This window comes from Balaenoptera borealis, assembly GCF_965194805.1.
Source record: "Balaenoptera borealis genome assembly, chromosome: 16".
Classification (NCBI taxonomy): Eukaryota; Metazoa; Chordata; class Mammalia; order Artiodactyla; family Balaenopteridae; genus Balaenoptera; species Balaenoptera borealis.
The window spans coordinates 85,018,849-85,031,457 of NC_138872.1; the positions used below are offsets into that span (position 1 = coordinate 85,018,849).

At 58.8% G+C, this 12,609-nt stretch overlaps 1 protein-coding gene across 6 annotated transcripts in view; it reads left to right on the plus strand.

Annotated features, from left to right (window-relative positions):
* The window catches only part of TNRC18 (trinucleotide repeat containing 18), an 87,870-nt gene that overhangs the window by 44,582 nt on the left and 30,679 nt on the right, over positions 1 to 12,609 (plus strand). For 4 of the 6 annotated variants that reach the window (XM_082362961.1, XM_082362965.1, XM_082362960.1 and 1 more), the window contains 5 exons: positions 2,842 to 3,017; positions 3,560 to 3,696; positions 3,871 to 3,999; positions 5,603 to 5,774; positions 7,197 to 7,557. In XM_082362961.1, coding sequence (XP_082219087.1) covers positions 2,842 to 3,017; positions 3,560 to 3,696; positions 3,871 to 3,999; positions 5,603 to 5,774; positions 7,197 to 7,557 — 975 coding nt within the window. The remainder of the gene's footprint in view (positions 1 to 2,841; positions 3,018 to 3,559; positions 3,697 to 3,870; positions 4,000 to 5,602; positions 5,775 to 7,196; positions 7,558 to 12,609) is intronic. The other 2 variants (XM_082362964.1, XM_082362963.1) reach the window with 1 other exon arrangement.

A 12,609-nucleotide genomic window follows, 5' to 3' on the forward strand; every position in this document is an offset into this window, starting at 1 on the left:
GATGCCCTCAGCGGTCTGCAGTGGCGCCTGCGGCCCCAGGGCTGGGGGCGGCGTCGGGGCTGGAACGTGCCCTCGGAGGCACCGGCGTGCAGGGGTGTGTGCACCACAGGGGCGAGGGGGGCCCCGGTGGCCCTCTCCCTTCGACGGTCGCTGACGGACACTGAGCATCGGTCCCCTGCACGTTCTGTACAGAGCTGGGCCGTGAGTGGTCCCGGTTCGTACAGCAGGCCCAAGGCTCCTGGGCCCGTTAGCGTTTTTCCCACAGCCCGCGTCGCTTCCTGGAGCCACCAGCCCTCCCGCTTTGCCCCTCCTCCGCACACAGCTGCCCACAGTCAGCGAACCTGGTTGTCCCCTGGCGTGCTGGCCGTCCTTCCCGCCCTGCAGCGCCGTAGCCTCTGTGACTGACGCCTGGTCCCATGGGGGTTCCAGTGCGCGTCGGGCCCCTGTTCCAGGTCACCTCCACATTGGTAAAGCCACAAGGTTGGTGTATTAGTCAGCTCGGGCTGCTGTACCAAATACTACCAGATAGGGTGGGGTGGGGTAGGGTGGGGGTCGGGGGAGGTTCTTGAATGACAGAAGTGTGTGGTTTCATGGTTCTGGAGGCTGGAAGTTCTAGATCAAGGTGTCAGCAGGGTTGGGTTGGTTCCTTCTGAGGCCTCTCTCCTTGTTGGCTTGTGGGTGGCCGTCCTCTCCCTGTGTCCTCCCATGGTCTTCCTCTGCGTGTCTCTGTATCCAAATGTCCCCTTTTTATAAGGACACAGTCACATTGGGTTAGGGCCCACCCTAAAGACCTCACTTTAACTTGATTCCGTCTTTAAAGACGTTACGTTCTGGGGTATCAGGGTTAGGATTTAAACACGTGGATTTGGGGGCACACAGTTCAACCCACAGCTGCTGCCCTCGGGTCATCAGGCTGCCCTGGGCTGTCAGTCCTGGGGGGCCCCTGCAAAGCTGGTGTGTCGGAGGGTGAAGGAGGTGACGGAGTCGCGCTCTGGTCCCCTCTGTGATGGAGCAGGTCCCCCCCACCCCTCCCCAGCAACTAAGAGATCTTACAGCTCGGAGGACCTTGAAGGGGTTCTCTGCTTTGTGGCCTCAATGTCCCTAAAGACAGAAAAGCAAAACCAGTGACTCTGAACTGGCCACCGGTGACACTTGGTTGTGACAGCTTGCGGGGAGTACTACTGACATCTAGTGGGTAAAGGTGAGGGACGCTGCTAACACCCTACGAGGATGCCCAGGAGAGCCGCCCACAGCAGAGAACAGTCATGGAAATGTGAATGGCCCCAGGGTTCAGAAGCCCTGATCCGGGCAGTGCAGTTGTTAACTGCATTGTTGATTTTAGGGAACTGTGCAGTTGGTAGTAAGGAATACACTTTTTCCCTCCAGCACATGTAGGACATTCACAAAAATGGATCATATGTTAGATCACAAAGAAAACATCCATTGAAAAACGAAAACTCATGTTACTTTAGTAGAAAGACTGTGGAGAAATAGGCTCTCAGGTACCATTGTTGAGATCCTGATCTGGTTCAATCTCTTTGAAGGGCATTTGGAATGTATATCAAAGATAAACACATATACCTTGATCACGTTAATTGCACAGGCAGCATATTTCCTAACACGGTGCCTACCCATTCACTACAAAAAAAATCAGGAGCGACCTAAATGCCATCAGTGGGGGATGGGGATCATTTAGATAAATTAAAACTCATCAGTACAAGAGAATTCTAGCCTACGGTTGCTCCCTTTGGCCATATAAAATTGCTGATATTCTAGTGTTTTCGACTTACAGAAATGGCACTTTTTGTAAGGCTCAAGCTATAATGTGAACACATGTTGGTATTTTTGTGCTAATGTGAAAAGACTTTAAGTAGAAAAAAGAGTGTGATATGGTATTGATTGATTGATGCCATTTTTATATTTATAAAGGATGCCTGTGTGTTACATACGTTTGAATACGTATAAAAGTTTCTGGAACCACCTGCCAGCCACAGGGAGGGACCTGTGTTTTGGGGAGGAGAAAGGCTTTTGTTTCGTCACACCCTCTGCTTGGTTTGTGGTTTTTATCATGTGCACATGTTACTTTTACAGTTTACAAAACTTATCGTGGGGCTCTTTTTTCTTTTTTCTTTTTTTTTCTCGCTGCATTGGGTCTTCGTTGCTGCGCGTGGGCTTTTCTCTAGTTGCGGCGAGCGGGGGCTACTCTTCGTTGCGGTGCGCCGGCTTCTCATTGCGGTGGCTTCTCTTATTGCAGAGCAGGGGCTCTAGGCGCACGGGCTTCAGTAGTTGTAGCACGTGGGCTCAGTAGTTGTGGCACACGGGCCTAGTCTCTCCAAGGCATGTGGGATCTTCCCGGACCAGGGCTCAAACCCTTGTCCCCTGCATTGGCAGGCGGATTCTTAACCACTGCGCCACCAGGGAAGTCCCGGGGCTCTTTTTTTCTGATCATGAAAACCATGCATATTCCTCATGGAAGATTTTAAGGACAGATAAGCAAAAAGAGAAGCGCAGTTCTAGAGAACAGCTCTGCCGGCCTTTGTTGACTCTCTGTGAGTCTGTACAAGTGTGTTGTGAAGAACAGGACGGCACCATGTGCCCCGCACTCTTACCTGTTCTCACTCGGCGCCCGTTTCTGGTGTCTGGGAAAGGCCGCGGGGTTGGGGGGGGGGCGGGGCGGGGGAAGGCCGCGGGCTGTCAGCATCCTGGGGGCCTGTGTGGCCTCAGGCCATCCATGAGCCTGCTCTGGGCCTCGTCCTCTTCCCGCTGGGGGCCTGAGGGGTGGGCTGTGGTGCCTGTGAGCCCGGCCCCTGGGGGCTCGGGCTCACGTCTCTCCTCCCGCAGGTGTGGAGCGGGGCCCAGCGGTGCGGCCCTCGCTGGAGAGCCTGCTGGCGGCCAGCAGCCACATGCTGAAGGAGGTGTTGGACGGCCCCTTCGTGGACCCGCTGAAGAACCTGCGGCTTCCACGGGAGCTGAACCCCAACAAGAAGTACAGCTGGATGCAGAAGAAGGACGAGCGGGTGAGGTGTCCCGGGCCAGGCCTGGGGGGCTGGGGGGGGGGGCGCGGGGTGCCCCCAGAGAGGCCACCTCGCCTGGGCCTTGGCAGGCTTTGCGTTCGGAAGGGCCTGTTCCGCACCCAGCTTCCGCCACCAGTTTGCTGGGTGGTCCCGGGCAAGTTGTCTCCTCTTCCCGGGTCTCGGTTTATCACGTAATCGCGTGTCAAGAGTGCCTCCCGTGGGTGACAGCTTGAGGGCTCAGGGAGAGCAGACCTGGCTGCGCCCCTGCTGCCCGTGGGCCTTGGGCAGGCGGCTTCGTCTCCCTGTGCCCGCGACAGATGATCCTACAGCCAGCTCTGCCTGAGCCGTCCTTCCGGGCCAGTTCGGCCTGGACACAGCCCTGCGAAGTTGGCTTTTCGGTCCTTGGCGTGCAGACGGGCAGTCCGTTTTGCTCAAGGCCACAGCTCGTGAGGGGTAGAAATTGGGTGTGACCCGGGCCCCTGGTCTCCGCTGTGAGGTCCCGCACCCCGGCCGAGGGCGGCGTCCTCACCCGCCCCTCCCCGCAGATGTACGCCATGAAGTCCTCCCTGGAGAGCATGGACGCCATGGAGCTGGACTTCCGGATGCGGCTGGCGGAGGTGCAGCGCCAATACAAGGAGAAGCAGCGCGAGCTGGCGAAGCTGCAGAGGCGCCGCGATGCCGAGTGAGTGTGCCCCGCCGGCCCGCGGCCTGGGCTCTGTAGGCGCCGCGCTCAGGAGGGCGGCCGAGGCAGGCCGCCAGGTGTGCGTGGCCCCGAGTGACGTGTGCGCACCGTGCGTCCCTTCTCCGCGCCCCGCCACCCCCGGGGTGCACAGCCAAGCGTGTGATTCTCTTTAAGGGACAGGCGCGAGGAACCCCATAGAAGCTTGGCACGCAGAGGCCCTGGCAGGCCGCGGAAACGGACCCACGCCCTGAGCGCCCTGTCGCCCCCCCGCAAGAGAGGGAAGAGCCGCATCCGTAGCGGAAAGTAAGGCTGGCCCCTCGGTGGGTCGGGGACTGGCACAGAGCTCGGAGGGGAGGAGCCCGGGCCTGCGCGGGGCCTGTGTGGGCGCCGGGGACCTCGCGTCCCTCAGGCTCTGACCCACCTGGATGGGCGGCTCGTGGGCAGCATGGCACGCTGCCCCGGGCAGGCCAGGAGGGCGAGCGTGGAATGGACAGGCAGACCCACCCCAGCCAGCGTGTCGAGTGTCACCCAAGCGTTGGGCCCGTCTTCCTGCGGCACCTGCTTCCTCCACGGCTAGGGGCTGATCCCCGAGCTGCTCTTTGCGGAGGGCCGCGCCGTGCTCTTGCTTGGTTCCCTCTGTGCCGGACAGCGTCACTCCCGCTCTCCTGGCTCGTTGTGCCCGAGCCCGCCCCCTGGGACCGGGGCCGCCGTCTCCGTGCACTCTGGGGGACAGGCTCCCCGGGGAGCAGCAGGTGCCACGTGTGGCTGGAACGAGAGCTCTCCCTCCGGGCCGGGTGTGGAGAGCAATGGTGCTGCGGTCCTCCCAGGGCGTCTGGGGGTAGCACAAGCTGAATGGGCAGGGGCTGGAGGGCACCTCTGCCTGGGACAGCAGGGCAGGCGGACACCAGGGCTTGGTTGAGGAAGCAGAGGGGGCCACAGGGTACCTTCAAAGGCATAGGAGAGGCAGTGGGGCGGCCACAGCTCTTCTCAGGGGAAGACAGCCCCAGGGGCCCCCACGTCTTGCATTTAACCTTCTTGGATGTTCTTGACTGATGAGAGGATGGAGAGAGGGAGAAATACCCTGTCACCAGCCACACAGGGAGAGCAGGGGGGGAGAGCAGCTCCTGGGGAAGAGAGCAGAAGCTGGGGCTGCTGGCACGCAGAGCCGCTGGTTACGAGTGTGGACCCCGGAAGTGGATGCACCTTCTGCTCAAGTCCCAGGTCTGCCTCTTACTGTGACTCTTATTGTCATCCTGGGCCAGGTGTTAGCTTTTATAGACGAGTTCCTTCATCTATAAAAAGCTATAGAACAAAGCATTGTTTTGTGGTTAAAGTATAAAGCACAGACATGGAACAAGACACGTAGTACCAAGTAAAAATTATTATTATTATTACTTGTGAGGGTTTAGCTTAAAGCAGGCAAGAGGCCTTCGGACCAGGACCATGGCCCATCTGCTTTTGCTCCTAGGGGTACAGGAGACCAGCCAGCGGCTCTTCCTTCATAGAAGCTCTTGATCTTAATCCCCCTCCCATCCTGGTGGGTTTCCGTGGCATTCCTGATCCTTGTTCTTGGCATGTTTTGGTACAGAGGTATCTGACGGTGTAAAGATATGTGTATGAGTGTGTATGTGAAGGAGCACGAGAGAGAAAGAGGCCAGCAGAGGATACACTGCTTTCGAGAAGTTCTTCTTTTTTCCCCACTAAACTCTCATTCTGCCTCCTTCACAAGTATCCCAGAATCCCAGCGCCATAGTGCTAGAGGCTCCGTCTCCCCAGACTCGTCACTCTGTCGTCACGGTCTGTGCGTCGACATCCAGAGCCCACCCTTCAGGGCCACGAGGGCGGACCCCCAGCCCGTGAGTGCTGCCTGGCCAGGGCGCTGACCGGTGGTGCATCTGGGTTTCAGGCTAAGCGGCAAGCCCCTGCTGACCTCGGACGACTATGAGCTGGGAGCAGGGATGAGGAAGAGACACAAGGGGCCTGAGGAAGACCACGATGCCCTTGGCGGGACTGGGAAAGCCAGGGGGAGGAGCCAGCCTTGGGACGAGCACGAAGCCTCTTCAGACTTCATGAGTCAGGTCAGTGGCCCCGCCCCGTCTTCCAGGTGCGCTGCCGGCTTGGGGCGGAAGGTCTGGAGGGGGTGCCGGAGTTCACGCTCCCTTTGCAGGCCTGCTGGCCCTGCTGGCCCTGCTGCTGCACGGAAACTGTGGAGGTGGTTGCCTTAGTGCCAGAGCGACTCTCCTCCAATGTTCCTCATTGTGCAGAGGGGGAAAGTGAGGCTCAGGGGAGGTCAGAGACCACCAAAGTAACACAGCCTCAGGTGGAGCTCTGTGTGTGTGCTCCGTGACCCGGTGCTGAAGCCGAGAAGAGAGACTGCAAGTTCTTAACCAAGTAATGCAATTACTCTGTTGTTTCACAGTATAAGAGTTTAATGAGCAGCTTCAGCACTCTGTAGTTTGAGGAAACAAGGGCTTGATGCCATTGTAATTTCCTCTGTGAGCTGTCCTGAGGTAAGGGGGTGAGAGCCAACACCTTGATTTTTCTTCTTTCTGCAGAGCATTGAAATCATCCACTTAAGGCCCTCATTGCTAAATGCTTACGCACCTTGTCATCCCTCCCAGTAAAAGCCCTGTGGGAGGGGGCTGTTTTGGTTGACTCGGCAGTCAGAGGGAAGGACTCCCATAGGGGACACTGGGTCCAGGCGGAGGGGAGAGAGCCAGTTTGTACGTCAGGGTCTTCTGTACTCTCGAATTGTGAAGGACACTTTCGTGGTTTCATTGACACTATCCCAACTTTTCTCTCCTTATGAATTGTTACCTGATTAAAGAAAATAGCGATAAAGTGTTCAAATGAGGGCCATTGAAATGGCAGGTTTCAACAACAAAGGACTACAGCGGAGGAGAGACGCGCAAGCAGGAATTTATCTGTGAAATCTCGAATCGTTCTTTCTGCTTCAGGCGTCCAGGGCACACTCGAGGCATTTCCTCGGCAGCTTTAGCCCATTTAGCTGGATGGGCTCATTCAGGCTGGGCTGTGCAGCCGTCTTCATCACCTGCTTTAGGCGATTGAGATAAGCAGATCAGCTGTGCTGTGATCTGGGTTTTCCATCTTGGGTTCATCCCTCCTCCCTTAATCCAGCCGCCTTCTCCCACCCTGCGGCAGCAGTGCTTGCTTCGAGCGCTTCCCCTAGGAGGCACCAGGTAGCGCCGTGGAGAGCCAGTGGCAATGCCCGTGTCACTGATAACTGTAACCACAGTGACGGCTATTTAATAAGTGCTTCATGTGCCTTTTCTCAGTTCGTCTTCAGAACAACCCACTGATGCCTGTGCATAACTACCCCCATGTTACAGAGTAGAGGAACTGAGGCTGAGAGGAGTTAAGCGACTTGCCAGAAGCCACAGAGGCAGGGAGAAGGAGCTGGGGTTCGTCAGAGCTCGTGCATGGAGACCCAGTGTTTGGTCAACCGTCTTAACCTGTGACTTCCCAACTTCCCTTTCCAGCTAAAGATTAAGAAGAAGAAGATGGCCAGCGACCAGGAGCAGTTGGCAAGCAAGCTGGACAAAGCCCTCTCCCTCACAAAGCAGGACAAGTTGAAGTCGCCCTTCAAGTTCTCAGACACTTCTGGGGGGAAATCAAAGACGAGTGGGGTCTGCGGCCGGTACTTGACGCCCTACGACAGCCTGCTGGGCAAGGACAGGAAGGCGCTGGCCAAAGGCCTCAGCCTGTCTCTGAAAGCCTCCCGAGAAGGTAAACACAAAAGGGCCGCCAAAGCCAGGAAGATGGAGGTGGGGTTCAAGGCCAGAGGCCAGCCCAAGTCGGCCCACTCCCCGTTCGCCTCGGAAGTGAGCAGCTACTCCTACAGTAAGTAGCGGGCCGCGCCGCCTCAGGGCCGCTCCTATTCTCCTTCCTCCTCTTTCCTCCTCCTCTTTCAGCCTCGAAAGCTCGAAAGGTCTCTCTCCCGCCTCTCTCTCTCAGCCTCGAAAGCGCGAAGGTCTATTTTCCGCCTCTGTGCCGGCCCCGCCCAGGCCGGAAGCGGAAGTGCCTGTGATTGGCGGGCGCCGCGCTGGGCGGCCACCTATGATTGGTGGGTGCTCGTGATTGGCGGGCGGGTGGGAGCGGAAGCCCCCCCCCGCCCTTTCGGTGCCCGAAAGCCGTCGGTGTGGAGGCCGTGTACCACAGAGTTGGCGGCTTCTCGGTCTAGAGCGGCCGGTCGTGAGAACCGTAGAGATGACCCGGACTCCACGGCCCGCAGGCGGCTGTCTATCCTCGGGCCCGGTGTTAGTGAGAACAGCGTCTATGGAGCGCACGCCAGAGCTGTCTGGGCGGTATTTCCCTTTGTCTTTGCGACAGTTCTCCAAGTGGTTAAACCGTGTTGTTCCCGAGGATAGATCCTGAGGTCGGGCTGGGGTCAGGCCCAGCCTGTTCGCCTCAACTGTGCAAGACGTCCTGCCATCATGGGCGCGGCCTGTGCGCTGCCCGCACAGCAGCCGCCGGCCTCAGGCGGCTTTCGGGCCCCTGAAACCTAACAGCTGGTGGGACTGAGGGACTGAGCTTTAACCGGAGCCTGTGGCATTGGAGCTGCTTCTCTGGGAACTCCGGGAGCGTGGTTTTCCGGAGCCGGGCAGCCTTGCCCCCCACACGAACTCCGACGCCCCGCCGGCTCTCTGTGGCCTCTGGTGGCCCAAAGCCCGCCGTCTAGCATGTAATAGGTGCTCAGTAAGTATTTGTGGGCGGAACGCGCAGTGCCCAGGATGGGTGGGTATCGGTACTGTGCCCGCTGCGGCAAGGCCGGGGAGGGGCTTCTTGCCTCCTGGTCCCTGTCTGCGGGGTTGGTTCTGAGGCGAGCCCAGGCCGTGAGGGGGTGGCAGGCTTTTTCATTGTTGACTGCGTGGACCTGTGTGACTGGGCCTTTGGCTGGCTCTGCCGAGTTCACGGGGTTGGGGGTGTTGAACGTGAAGTGTGAAAAAGGATCCCTTTAAGGTTACAGTGAAGAAAGTCTTTATGGATTTGGAGTTAAGATACAGGGGGCTTTCGGCAGCCCTAGGTGAGCTCACGTGGGAGAAGAGCTGGACCTGGCACCTGGCATGAGGTTAAGCTGCTGCTGGGGGTTTTTTTGGTTTATTTTTAAGGTTCGTGGCTTTAATTGCCCCGGTTCTCCAGGGTTGATGCTCAGATAGGCGTTGGGGCAAGCAGCACCTTTTGTGCCTTAGGTACTGAGGATGTGTTCGATTGCCGAAGCTTCCCGGCCCTCGGGTTCGGGTGGGTGTGAGCCAAGCAGCATGGCCCAGGCCCCTGGCCACTGTGGACCAGTTTTAGGGACTTGCAGCCCTGAAGGAGGAGGGAAGGGCTTTCCTCTGTTCATTTTGGAATATTGACGAGGGAGTGGGGGAGGATTGCTCCTCCTTTGATCTTTCAGGGGACAGTGGTCGATGGATGTGGCCCGGCGGGTTGCTGGGAGAATCCTCCACTCCTCCCCACTCGCAGGTGGATGTGGCGGGGTACAGGCTAGAGGCCAGAGAGAAGCTGAGGCCTCCGAGCTGCTGAGTCTACTGCAGCAGATGTGCGCATGCGTGCAAGCCGGCGTTCCACGTGCTGGTCTACCTGTTAGGCCTTTGTCTAAAACTGCACTGTCCCCGTGAGAGAAATGGGTTATCATTGCCACGGGGAGGTCGGAAGGCGTGTCTCCAGTTAGCTGACGGCCGTGATACGCAGCTGGCTGTGGAGAGAGCGTGTCTCTCTTTTCTACTCTGGCTTTTTTGCTGTTCGCGGTCGCGGAGAGTGCACGCACGGTCGTGAAGAGGTCGGGGTGTTTCCAGCAGAGAGGTGCTGCGCCTGCAGGAGGTGGGAAGAGAGCACGCTGCTCTCTTGCTTTTCCACGTTGGGTCGTAGGGGTTGGGTGGCATGCTTGGCGGGCTCTGGGGAGAAGCCAAGCTGGTCGTCCTGACGCTCGCACGCCTCCAGCCTGGGATGTGGCCTCAGGAAGGACGGGATGGCGTACACGGGCGGGAGAGCTGTGGCCAGGGGCCGGGCGGAGGCTCGTCTGTGTCCTCCCCAGAGTCGTCAGGCCATCCTGCAGTTGGGGTTTTAGAGTGGAAAGCATGGACGTTGGAGGAGGCAGCCAGAGGACCCCTGTCCCCCAACACGCACACACCCACACACACACACCACACACCACACTCACGCACACCCCCCCCCACACCACACACACCACACACACACCACACTCATGCACACACCACACACCCCACACACACACCCCACACACCACACACACGCACACACACACCCCACACACCCCCCACACACCCCACACACCCCGCACCACACCCACACACACCACACATACCACACATACCACACACACACGCCACAGACACACACACCACACACACACACCACACTCATGCACACACCCCACACCCCCCCCACACCACACCCATGCACACCACACACACACCACACACACCCCACACACACCCCACACCCCCCCAAACACACCACACACACGCACACGACACACACCACGCACCACACACGCACACACACACCACAGACACCCCCCCACACCCCCCACACACCACACCCACGCACACCACACACACCACACCCACCCCACACACCCACACGCACACCCCACACACACACACCACACTCGCACACACACGCACACACACCCCACACACCCCACACCACACCCACGCACACCACACATACCACACACACACGCCACAGACACACACACCACACTCATGCACACACCACACACACGCACACACACCCCCCACACACACCCCCCACCCCCCACCACACACACGCACACCACACACACACCACGCACCACACACGCACACACACACCACAGACACCCCCCCACACCACACCCATGCACACCACACACACCACACACACCCCCCACACACACCCCACACTACACACACACACCCCACACGCACACTCACGCACACACACGCACACACACCCCACACACCCCGCACCACACCCACGCACACCACACATACCACACACACGCCACACACACCACACACACATACCACACACACGCACACACCCCCCACACACACCACACTCATGCACACACCACACTCACGCACACCCCCCCCACACCCCCCCCACACATACCACACACACCACACACACGCACACACCACACTCATGCACACACCACACACCCCCCCACACACCCCACACACCACACACACACGCCACACACCACACACACGCACACACACCCCACACACCCCGCACCACACCCACGCACACCACACATACCACACACACACGCCAGAGACACACACACCACACACACACCACACTCATGCACACACCCCCCCACATACACCACACACACCACACACACGCACACGCCACACTCATGCACACACCCCACACCCACACCCCACACACACACCCCACACACCACACACACGCACACCCCCCCCACACACCCCGCACCACACCCACGCACACCACACATACCACACACACACGCCACAGACACACACACCACACACACCCCACACACACCACACCCATGCACACCACACACACACCACACACACCCCACACACACCCCACACCCCCCCCACACCACACACACGCACACCACACACACACCACACACCACGCACCACACACGCATACACACACCACAGACACACTCCCCACACCCCCCCACACCACACCCGCGCACACACACCCCACACACCCCGCACCACACCCACGCACACCACACATACCACAGACACACACCACACACACGCACACACACACCACACACACCACACACGCACACACCACACACCACACACACGCACACACACACCACAGACACACCCCCACCACCCCCACGCACACCACACACCACAGACATCACACACACACCATGCACACACACCACACCCCCACACCACACCCCCGCACACACCACACACACACCACACACCACACACTACACACACCACACACACGCACAGCACACTACACACACACCACACACCACACTCACGCACACACACGCACACCCATTCACGCACACACACGCACACACACCCCACACACCCTGCACCACACCCACGCACACCACACATATCACACACACACCACAGACACACACCACACACCACACACATGCACACCACACACACACCACACACACACCACACACCCCACACACCAGGCACCCCACACGCACACACACACCCCACACCCCACCACACACCACACCCACGCACACCACACACCACACGCACACACACCACACACACACCACACTCATGCACACACCACACACCCCACACCCACGCACACCACACACACACACCACACACGCGCACACCACACACACACCACACACACCACACACGCGCACACCACACACACACCACACACACCACACACACACCACGCATCACACACGCACACCATACACGTGCGCACAGACACACCACAGACACACCACACACACACCCCATACTCATGCACACACCATACACGTGCACACACACACAGCACAGACACACACACTGCACTCACACCCCCCCACATACCCCCCACACCACACCCACACACCACACACACACCACACTCATGCACACACTCCACCCCACGCACACCACACACACCCCCCACACCACAAACACACACCACACACACACACCACAGACACACACACCACACTCATGCACACACCACACACCACACACACGCACACACACACCACACTCACGCACACACCACACACACACCCCACATCCCCCCAGACACCCCCCTACACCCTCCACACACGCCACACACAAAATCAGCACACACAGCACACACACACACCTACCACACACACACACCCACGTACACCTCACACACACACACACAGTTTTTCTTGGACTTGGAGAGAGC